Source organism: Telmatherina bonti, assembly GCF_933228915.1.
Source record: "Telmatherina bonti genome assembly, chromosome: 4".
Taxonomy (NCBI): Eukaryota; Metazoa; Chordata; class Actinopteri; order Atheriniformes; family Telmatherinidae; genus Telmatherina; species Telmatherina bonti.
The window spans coordinates 34,891,832-34,904,121 of NC_136622.1; the positions used below are offsets into that span (position 1 = coordinate 34,891,832).

The window sequence follows — 12,290 nt, forward strand, 5'->3', positions numbered from 1 at the left end:
AAGTAGCCATGTAGCGTTATTTTGGGATTTTCTACTTGTTGCGGAGAATTTTCTACAGCTTTTTTTAAGCTTTTCTCCCTTATTTTCTTTTCTAAAACTCTGAAATTAGTAGTTGTTTGTTTCGCACCATTAACCTGAAATGACCTGGTCATGACGTCCTACGTCACGTCCGGGGACACGTAAATGCAAAAAAAGTGACTCTGTTACACTTTTGCTTCATATGAGAGAGTAAAAACTTTTTAGCGATATATGAGACTTTTTTTTAAAATATGTGTTTCCATTAGCGTTTTTTTTATTGCGATATTTAGTTTTTTCACAATTCTAGGTACGATAGAAACCAACTTCTGTGTTCTGTGGCACTAACTGACAACACCTCTCTGCGGACTGGGTTGCACAAAGCTGGAATTGGCTTTTGTATGCTTTTGATGATAAACATTCAAAATAAGAACTGTACCGTAGAGCTCATTTTCTCCAAGCGGATAAGTCGGAGTTTCATTTTGAAAGAAATTCATTTCAACCTTCTGCTGGAGAGCTAAAAATCTCCCCCAAAATCCTCTTCAGAGACACCTGAATGGAAGCAACAACAACACAGTTAATAAATATCTGTCAGCTTGTCCAAACACTGATACTCCTGAGAAATAGCAGCATGGAAAAGGTTTGCTATTAAATCCTCTATTAAACTTGTAAAGTCAGTCAACAGCTGCAACACAACTATCTGAATCACTGTAGAGTTTACATCTCACCTTGCTCTTTCTCCAGTCATACTGTAGTTTGTCTCGTTGCTCATCCCTGTCAGTCACACCCACCTGAAAGAATCCCAGCTGAAGCCACCAGCAGACAGTTTCTCCTATCGTTTCTAGTTTCTATTGTGGAATGAAACAAGAATCAGAGGTGTGTTTACAGGAATGAAAACAGAACAACTGTAACAACACTTACCGGCTACTCTGTTAGTGTGCCACTGCTAATATCTGATCAGCCAATCAGGTGGCAGCACTCCAGACATTTTGTCATGTAGACACGATGAAGACGACTTGCTGAAGGTCAAACTGAGCATCAGAACAAGAAAGAAAGAAGATTTAAGTGACTTTGAACGTGGCATGTTGTTGGTCTGAGCATTTACTGGGATTTTCGCACAACGCAGCGGTTTTCTGGACCAGAATGTCTGGTTGATGTCAGAGGAGACTGGGCAGACTGGTCGGAGATGATGGGAAGGCAACAGGAAGTCCAGTAAGCACAGGTTCCAACCAGAACATCATGTCTGAACACACAACCCGTCCAGCCTGGAAGCAGATGTTCTCCAGCAGCAGAAGACCACAGCGGGTTCCCTCCTGTCAGTAAGAACAGGAAACTGAGGCCACAATTCACACAGACTCACCAGAACTGGACAATAGAAGATGGAGAAACTGGTCTGATGAGTCTCCAGTTCAGCTCCACATTCACATGGTAGGATCAGAATCTGCTGGAAGCATCATGATGGATCCATCCTGCCGTCCGTTAACGCCGCCATACATGCCAGGTTTGATCTGCACAGCGGCAGCCATGACTTACTGAATCTCCTGGATAATTATCTTCCAACTTTATTGTAAAGTTAAAGAGTCAAAATATGGAGATCAATTACAGTCTGATTTTAATGGTTTCTGCTGGGCATTCGTGATGGGGATTAGTTTCTCCACCTCCTTCATTTCTTTAGAGACTCACAGATGATCAAATTATGCCGTACATCAAATTAACGATTTCCAAACCGTATTGGATCCTGACTTATGACTGTCAGATGTTCATTAAGGCGTGTGTGGAAGTTGCAGGAAGGAGGTGAAGAGAAAGTCATAGAGACTGGAACAACGTGAGCCGGGCTTTGTTTCCATCAGCATTCATGCCCACAAGAAACGTTCACAACAAATTTATATCCAAATCTCTCAAAGCTCTAATCAGTAACTTCTCAGCTTTCTTCCTCTTTCCTCTTCATTGTGTGACAGAATCAAAGCTCCTGTCAGGGTTAGAGAGGGGATATGAGACCACTTCCTTTAGAAAAGGGTGATTTTTCCTTTTTGATGTGGATTATTTCTTTCACTCCTTTTTAAAACTATTTACATTCCCTGTTAAGAGAAAGCCCATTACCGTCCTCAGAGGAGGGTTTCTTATCCTTAAGATGCAGACGACCAGCCGAGTCGTGACCTGATGAGTTGGCTCTTCTGTGTTCACCCGTCCGATTGTGAAATGGTTCTACGCCATTCTTATGTAAAGGTCCACGCACCTTTTGCTGCACATGAAAGCCTGTGTTTGGCTGTTTCATCTTTAGAAGTGGCCATTATTTGTCTGTGAATGTGATGGGGTTTGAAGTGACCCTGGAAGTTCTGGGAATACGCCTTTCCACTCCTGTGGCACAGAAAATAACTAAACCTGGACCCTGAAACTCTCACAAGTCACAACTGGACATACATTTTAAACGACGGGAAGTGTCTCTTCAAGAAGCACAAAACATTTTTACCAGAGTTTCTATTTAGTCCAGCACCCTCTTTATGTGGGTCTGCACAGAAAGACTAATGAGAAGTAATTAGAATAACTTACACACATATTTACATAAATAGCATATCTTATGCCTGCTTGACTTTTCACCAGTCTATAATGTAGAGTCTGTTTATTCTCGACGCAGAAGGTGGACAGACTGTCCGTCTCCGAGTTCGGTTTTTTAAAGGCGCTTTTCTATTCATCACTTTCTGCAGAAAAAAGGAGCAATACCACCAGAAACTGCAGGGGGCGGTGTCGAGTTGTACATCTGACATGCAACCAGCAAGAAGAACAAACCAGAGAAGAAGAAGAGGAACTGGCAGAAGATGATGCAATAACTGCTTAATAAAGCATCTAAAAGGGAAACAGAAGAATAAAAAAGGTTGGCTGTGTCCAAATGTCCACACCAGTCCATAACCCCTCATTTTCTACACTTGGCGACACCATATAGTCCACTCATTCTTTTGGCGATTCAGACATGAATATTTTCTCCTCGTTGCAGATCATCCTGACCACCGACTGTCACCATGGCAACCACAAGTCATTCCAAATCCAATTATTCTTTCTTTGTTGCATATTTATTCAACAAATAAGGATATAATATGACTGACATATAGTTTATTTCTAACCTGCTTTGATGTTTGTGCCATTTGCGCCACTTTGAGCTCCTGCCTGCAATGCATTGTGGTCTATATTGACCCGTCTGGCGACCATCGATGCTCATAACTTTTTAAGATGCATTGTGAGCAAGTTTCTACTTTTTTCTATCTAGACATTCAGATACCTTTAGAAAATGGCATGACCACTACAGGGCCGGATTAAAAATGCACAGGCCTCTGGGCCCAGAGTGTTCCAGGGAACACCAGAACATTGTAAAAATTGTGAGTGATACAGTGTGAAACGACATTTCTGACATCTCTCAGCCAGTGGTACCTATAGTAATACACGAGACACTGTGGTGTAACTATCTGGCTTTTATGTATGATTTTTTTCATGTCCAAACTGCTGGTGTATGACCTACGTGGGCCCCCAATGGGCCTCCAATGGGTGTGGGCCCCTGTGTCGTGCCCATAATGCACATTGGATAATCCAGCCTTGGACCACTATGTAGAGAATGGTGTAGACACTCAGACACAGTCCGTTTTAATTCCTCCTCTTGTTCTGCTGTTGTCAGATGGCTGTAAACAACTTCATAGTGGTGCGATACCACGACAAACCAGTACCAAAACGTAGAAGGAAACTCTGAATCCAGCACTGATTACTAGTGGATGAACTGACTTAACAATATGGCAACGTAAAAAACACATGGAAGGACGAGGACGTATGAAAGTTTAAAATGGATTTCCTTGTTTAAGAAGCATAGACATTTAATCTAGTTTATAGCTTTGTCTTAGTTTGTTTCAATGGCTATTTTTGTCTGAAGAAGTGAGATAAACAATCTAAATAAAAACTAATGCATGAGTTAAAAAAATTTGACGTTAAGGACTGACGCCATCTTCCAAGCAGAGAATCAGAGACTGTACAGCTGCAGCTTGATTGCTCTCTGTCTCTCAGGGCTTTTCCAACAAATGTCACACAGTCATTTAAAGTTTTTTATGTAAAACTGCATTTGCAGTCATTCTTTTTTCAATTGAGACCGAAGTCCCTCGGTTCATTAACTAAAAATCCAGCAGAATCATTTTAAGCACAAGAGGATCACAATGTAACTTTTTACACCTCTGTATAGCAGATCATAATAAAAATTGATTGTCCCATTTTTCTCCTAATTACAACAGCTGTGATCAATTTCTCAGTTGTTGTTGTGTCCAATTACTTCCTTGACCAAATCCCTGCAGTCCTCTTGTGCAGAAGCTGCTGGCACTCAGCAAACAAGCCAGAGCCTGAGACTGTCTGGAACATTCATCGTCCATGTGGAGGTTTGCCTTTTAATGCCAGCTCATTAGTTACACACAGCTCCACATCATCCTCATAGTTTGACTCCCAAACACGAATGATTATGGGACACATGCTTTTATTCATACTACAGTGTTGAAAGTTAAAAACAAAATACACAAGATGTTTATTTAAGTATAAGAAATATGATTTTTCTCTCAATTTCTTACTTGTTATTGCTTCAGAAAACTAGTATAAAACTGAATTAATCATTCTGAGCCATGTAGTGAATAATAAACCAGTAATTCAGGGAAAAAAGTGCAGATGCTGCATAATGTCTAAATGCTGTGAATTCCTGCTGCAGGAAAAGCGTTAGTGTGTGGAAGTGCTAGCGTAACAGCTAGCATAATTGGCCAGGTGCTCTCTCCAGTAAAGTTCAGAATGCAACTTCCTGGTGCAACAGTGGAGATAAAAAGTGATTATTCAAGGCAGTGGTGAATAACATATGATGATGAATGAGCCAAACAAATCTAGCTGTTGGCTGTAATGCAGCAGCACAAAGGCAACTGGCATGTTCATGCAATTAATCTCCATAATGTTTGGCTGTTCAATAAGGATGCTAATATAGCAAAAGCAATGCAGATTACTCACTTTGTTATTGTCATCAAAGTTTGACTTAAAGATACATAAACTCTTTCCACATCATATCCCAGAAGCCTGGGATCAGGACAAGATTCAGTCAAATATGAAATAGGAAAAAAAATATGCATAAATGCTCAGTGTAATCTCTGCACGTACAATAATGTTTACGCACAAACACAAAGATCTCCTTCCTTTTTATAGGTTTTTTTTTCTTGCCTCAATCTTGAGTGAACAGAGGAACAATGTGAAGGTCGACAAATATTTTAGTTTTACAAGCAAAGCAGTAATATTTTTGACTTGTAATGCTGACTGTATCATATTTAATTCTGTTTCTGAAAACTTTTGCATCACTTTACGGTAAAAAAATCATGTATCCTGCCCCCTGGTGGATACCACCTGAACTGCAATCATTTTGACGTCATACAGCAATTAACTATAAATATACAAAAAAAATTGTGGGTTTTTTTTTTTTTTTCCCATTTTATATTTATATATTTTTATTTTCTTAAAGAGACTAAGTTTTTAGCAAAAAAAAAAAAAAAAAAAAAAAAAAGAGAAAAGAAATGTCATCGTGGGACTAAAACAAAGGTCATGGAAAATATCATTAAAATCTCATGTTTATTTAGGCAAGTGACCAGTTAGTTGTAATATCCAGCCTGAAGTGCTGAATATAATTTTAAGGATCAGCAGCACATTTGCATTAAAGAGTGACTGTAATTAAAGCAGCGACATGCGCCTAAAACAAAATATTTTAAAAAACGCTTTTCAGTGACAATAACAAAAACGAAAATAAGAAATCTTGATACAACCGATATTCTGTCATCCTACATCACGTGAAAAAGATAAATTTGAAAATCTCAATGTTTTGCCCAATCCTTCTCATTTTTATAAACATTTTTAAAGCCTCTAATTAAGATTTCAGATGACAAAATGGACTTTTCTCCTCATTTCGTCCTTTTCAGGCTTTAAAGGGTTAAAGGAAGATGAGTTGTTAGTTCCAAACTTCATTACATCATTTTAGTATGATTGTAGTATTTCCATATGACATCAGCTGTAGATGTATTTCAAGCGTTGTCACATTATTTTCACCGTGTTGTGGAGAAAACCGTCCTACAACTGTTAGCAAAGCCGAACCAAAGACGACAGTTTCCCTGTGAGGCGGTCGACAGTGAAAACGATGCACTTCAGGAAATAAAGTTATAATTTACGTGATAACAAGGTAATGGAATACCAACCAAAAGCAGAATGTTTGACACAAAAAACTTCACGCTTCTCCTCTTAAATGATACTTTATGATTGTGCCTGCGCTCACAACGGCCTCCGCTCGCTCAGGAAAGAGGCTAAATAAAAATGCTAAACTTTTCTGCAGCCAATAAAACTGCTTTACTCTTGTACGTTTGGATGCGTCCACTGAAGCATTTCTGCTCATTTTTAATGCTCCTCTGTTATCTGAAATGAGGTACCTCTTGCACAACGACAGGAAAATGAAAGGTATATTTAAATTTAGTTGTACGTGTGTTAAAGTCTGAAATAAATGCTCAGAGAGAAAAAACTGTAATGTTGGTCTTCAGCTGAAGCTCCTCAGCACCATTAAACATGCTAATGGATCCATTTATCTCCCAGCTGTTGCATGCAAGCATCTATGAAAGATTAGATTTCACACCATAGTTTGCTTTTCTACAACGTTTTCATGTTTTGTTTTATTATTAATTATGCATATTTGTTTTCATTTTTAATGTCAGATTGAATATTTCTATACCTGGAAATCTATAACACCAAATAAATTAATGTGATTGCCAATCATATCACATATTCATCAACATATCCTGAATGGAAATTAAGTCATATTGACAGATGTTTATTCATTCTCCACTGAATTCACAGAATATTGTGTCATGACCAAATGCTAGTGTCAGGACGGGCGGTGGGGATGTGGACCCAAATGCAGAGATGAGCAACAGGGATGCAGATTCAAGACAGATTTATTCCAATCAAAGGAACTCAGGGAACTCACACAACAAAATGATCCAGCAAAGAAAACCAACCAGTGAGGACTATAAATCCACTGAACCAAACGAGACACAGGTGAACTAAATGATGAACTAAATGAACAGAGGTGAAACTAATGCACATGGAACCTCGACACCAGAGAACTAAACAAGGCAAACTACAAACCAAAACAGGAAACCAGAACTAAGGAGAAACACAAAACACCACATCATGACAGACGGTTAGCAATCTGAAATCTGATTGGTCCCCAGGTGTCACCTCACAGATTTTATATATAAATCTTAATTATTTCATATGTACATTACATATATACATATGTTTCCATACCTGCACGTGCAGCACACACACACCTGCACAAACTACGGTGGCCTGGAAGTGAAAAACAATATTACATCCACCGAAACAGTAATAAATTTACTAAAACACTTTTACAAGTTCTGGAAACACGCTTCCAGAGACGTGACCGTGATGTGGTCTGCTGGGGTCGGTGGGGAGGACAAGACGCCGCAGACAGCAGCTGCTTCCATCCAGCAGGCAGATGAATCAGCAGAGATGTTTCTGCCCACCTTGAGGAGCCTATTTTGGGGTTATTATGTGGAGATTGTGGTGCAGCTTGGACTTGCTCGCCGATGCAGAAGGAGAAGGGGTCGACCTTACGGACCACCTGGGGAAGTATTTCAGTCACATTTACAGTTTGATTGTTGATATGATGGAAAACCTACACGATGTCTGCTCGTCTTTACTGGATCGATTTAACTACAAAGTGGTTTCCTGTTTGTGCTGCCTTGTCCCCAGCATGGACATCATGAAGAGTAATAAATTATAATCATAAAATGATAATAATATTAAACCACAGACATAATAAAGACATGTATAGAGGTCTATGGTCCCCTTTCACTGGATGTAATATTGTTTTGGACTTCCTGGCCACCGTACTTTAAACATACGGTAAACATACAGCTACATATACATTTGTATTTCTGGGTATTCATACACATGTACATGTACTCTTTTATGCGTTCATATTTTCATATTCATTCATTCATTATCTAAAACCGTAAAGTCTGATGAAGCGTCGCGAGGGAGCTGGAGCCAATCCCAGCAGCTTTCGGCCGAGAGGCGGGGTACACCCCGGACAGCTCACCAGTCCATGGCAGGGCACATTCATATTTATTTATTTACACATAAATCTTTATGTACATATTTAATTGTATTAGTTTACATGTGTTCTTTTACTTTTTACTTTCTAAATGTCTTTTCTCAAGCTGGAAAATGTTCATTCATTCATTCCAGGCCCAGACAGAGCCTGCAGCCACGAGCTACACATGTCCCTGTGGTCAGACGCAGGGCTCCTGCCCATCTGCTGCAGAAAAATTCTAAAACAGTCAAAAGATAAAGAGTCTGGACTGGAGGGAAAATGATTAACAAAGTTTATTGCACAGAGAATGAAATGAACAAGCGTTACAGTTGCAATTGGAGAAACTGCTCAGAAGTCTGGAGGGTTCTGATCTGAAAACAGATCAGAACTCTGTAAGGAAAACGTCACCAGGTTGTTGTAAATCTATGTTTTCCATTTCCAAAGGATAGCTGTTCCCATTCAAGGTTGACAGTTCAGACTCTAACACCTCCCATCAGAAAGAGATCCTCTTTCTGTAAATAAACAATCTCTATGTGAGTCGATTTTACAGCTAGTTGTCCTCCTCACTACACGCTTTGTGTCACTAAAGAAGAAAAGCAGATAACTCTTCGACATAATGTCCCCTAGAAAGGTAATAAGGTTGACCCAAACGCAGAGAGAACCTTTTACCACAGAGAGAACGAACACATCAGGAATATTTATTCATTTTCCTAACCGCTTAGTCTGATGAAGCTGGAGCCTATCCCAGCTGTCTTCAGGTGAAAGGCAGAGTACACCCTGGACAGCTCGCCATTCCATCGCAGGGCCACATGAGGAATAGCATTTCCATGATGAGTAACATAGATGTGAATACATATAGCATGAAATACCATGTTTAATCAGACATCCCACCAGACTGGAAGTCTAAATGAATCCACCCATGTCTAAACGTTTAGCTGTGGATCTGTCTCTGAATGTACGAACCAGATACTGAATGAGACAATAGTCTGGATGAGCAGCGTATCTTCATGTTCGACACGCTGAAATTTAGCAGAAAAGTAGGTGATTTTTCAACTCTGTTGTCAAATCCAAACACAGCCGACTTGTTACTGGTGCGACTGGAATCCCAATGAAGCCGTCATCACCTTCAGGTCAGTTGTACTGGTAATCGTAAGGCGATGACAACAAGTTGGCCAGCATTACTTCTCATCTTCCTGCGGCGAGTTCCGCGCCTGCCTGCCTGCCTGCTGGCTGTCGCTCTGACAGCCTGAGCAGGAGTGATTGATGCCCGCAGGCCTCTGATGGTGTGCATCTCCCTGCCAAGCTGCTCTCTCCATCCAGGACTCTCTCTTAAAGCTCATTTAGGCCACACCTGTCCTTTCACACTCCGCGTAATGTCAGACAACACACACACACACACACACACACACACACACACTAGATAACCAGGGAGTGTTTGGCAGCGATAATTTATTGGAAATTACAATTTGGGGGAATTTTAAATCCATACTGGTTTTAGAAAAATATATAAATTTGCATTTTTTTTTAGCTGATTAAGTAAAATGCTTGGAGCTGACAAACATGTCAGTGTTTCATCCATTCCTTCCGTTACGTATGATCCAGGGTTTACACATGCATGAATCACTAATGAGGGAAACAGTCTAGCTTTTTCTGCTATTTGGCATCAATAATCTAAGTATTTGCATTGTGTATGCGGATCCGAGTGCACTTTATCCCCTTTATCCTCTTTCTTTACCCACACGCATGGCTCTTTACAGCTCCAAAGAATTTTAAACCACCTTGTGTGCTAATACTACATTTTTCGTTGGTATTTTAAGCAAAGAGTCGTGAGGTCTTAGAAGTCAGCTGGCATTAACTCCTCTGTGGTAAACGCAACTTTTCCTTGTAATAAAAACTTAAGCGAGAGAAAGTTCTGCTTCTAAAAAGACCAAATGTCTCATTTCTCACATTTTTATTCAGCTCAGTGAACAAGAAAACAAAAGATAATTAAATATTACTTAGTTTAATGTTCAGTAATCAATTTAACGAAACATCTTTAGGGTGTATTTGGCCTCCTATAATAAACTAAAATGAGCAACAACAGAAGCTGGGTAATTGTCTTATTGTTTAGCGTGCTTGTGGGCAATGGGCTGTGGTGGGTGCAGGTGTATCTATCATACATCATGTGAAAAAACGCAGGTAAACTGAGGATGATGATGCAGCTTTGCGTTGGAGTACGATGGATGAGCTGAGGACTTGAGTGACCAGACACCAGAGATTTTATGACATTTTATATGAGATAAGGCATAAATTAATCGAAACGTTCTTGACATGCTGAGTAACTTAAGGTCTAGAGTCCGTTTAAATGAGCTTCTCCATCCGCAACACACTTATTTTGGCCAGCTTGGAGAACCAGTGGTTGGCGTGTGTCTGACAGTGGGCAGCAGTCTGGACGAAGCCTAGTTTCTGGAGCATGGAAACGGCGGCTGTCTGCGGCGAGCTGACGTTCACGACCAGCCGGCTGAAGCCTTGCTCCTTGCAGAAATCCAAGGCCTTCCGTGTCAACTGCGAGCCCAGGCTTCTGTGGCGCAACGAGAACGCCACGACCACGTGGGACATCTCCCCGTAGCGTCTCTCCCCGGCATCTTGAGCGATCTCTGAGCCGCTCATCCCTCCGTTCCAGTCTTCAAAGCCCTCGCCTTTGTCCTCCGTTTTGCCCGTTACTGCCACTATGCCCACCACCTTCGCCTGGCCGTTGACGTCTGCTTCTGCCACCCAGAAACCGTTATCCGGGTTATCCAGGTAGCTAGCTTGGATGTCGGCCATGTCTGTGCTCAGCCTCCTTATCATGAAGCCATCGTAGATGTCGTAGCAGCAGTAATAGATGAGGCCGGCCCACGCGCCGCCGAACAGTAAAGCCTGGAAATATGAGCTGCCTCCAAGCACGTAGCCCGCCATGGAGATGCTCAGAGCCACACCTACGTGGTCTGGATTGCTCACGGCCTTGAAAAACGCTGGATACACATGTTCGAGAATCCCGTCGTGAAAAAGTGACATGACCACATGTTGATCTGAGGGTTTGTACTCCCTGATGGAGAACTGAACTGCATGTTGAAGAGGAGGAGAGAGAAAAAGCAAAGGGAGGGAGAGAGTTAGAGCTCAGAGAGACTAATCTGTTGTTGCAATCACAAATTCCTCATGGATTTGTCAATGGGCTCAGTATGCTCACGCAGCTTCTTATCAAAAGAATAATGATCAATACGCCATTACTGAATCTCGTCCTTTCATTTCTAATTGAATTATGTAGCTTTTATTGTCATTTTGGTGTTTGGAGCCGACAACCTGCAGGGAAATTTACAGCTGACATTGTTTTTAACATTTCAAAGTGCGAGCCCTTCTGGGATGGAACACAACTAGGTCTCTAACGGGTTGCAGAAGGAAACCAAAGCAAGGTGGTATCCTAAGGCCAAGAACAAAAGGTCTTCTAGTTTCACTGAATTCTGCAGCACGCCGCTGAGGCGCGTTAGAAGTGCCTTCACCGTGTTGTTAGCAGGCTCATTCATAACCAACTCAGCTACTTGAGAAAGGACATGAAAGTTAAATTCAAAGCGTGAAACTTACGGTTGTTTTTCTGGGCCATGCCGACTCTTTCTCCTCGACTATTCCTCAGACTGAAGGTCTTAAAGCTGCTGCTGCTGCTCCTGCCTGGACATAAGCCTCAGACTGGGATAATCAGCAGTTTACAAAAAGCAGGAAAATTAGTCTGAGCATGCTCACCTTACACACACCACACACACACACACACACACACACCACACACACATACACATACACATACTGGAGATCTCATTTAGTTTAAAGGGGTGCTATTCTGGTATTTGGAGTTTCCTGAGCTTTCTAGTGTTACAGTGTTGAATCCTCATCAGACATGTGAACGACACTGTTTTTTATCACCTAAACGCATGTTCGAGTTTGAGTTTGACTTCCAGCACTTTCTCCGTTCTGTTTCCATGGCGACGAAAAACGTGTCGTTTTAGAGAGTTTTTTCTACTTGGAAATCCTTGTGACGTCCCGGGGGATAAGGTTCGGTGACTGGTTACCTTCTACTGGTTAACAAGGGCATGTACAAATACATCAGACGGGT

The 12,290-nt window shown here is 41.1% G+C and overlaps 1 protein-coding gene across 1 annotated transcript; it reads right to left on the reverse strand.

Moving 5' to 3' along the window:
• Positions 1-10,507: 10,507 nt before the first annotated feature.
• On the reverse strand, positions 10,508-11,786 carry LOC306754416 (putative N-acetyltransferase camello; the record flags this gene model as incomplete). The annotated part of the gene is made up of 2 exons (XM_079238434.1): positions 10,508-11,250; positions 11,768-11,786. 2 exons carry the CDS (start codon positions 11,784-11,786, stop codon positions 10,508-10,510), a joined length of 762 nt encoding a protein of 253 aa, XP_079094560.1.
• Between the last annotated feature and the right edge of the window lie 504 nt (positions 11,787-12,290).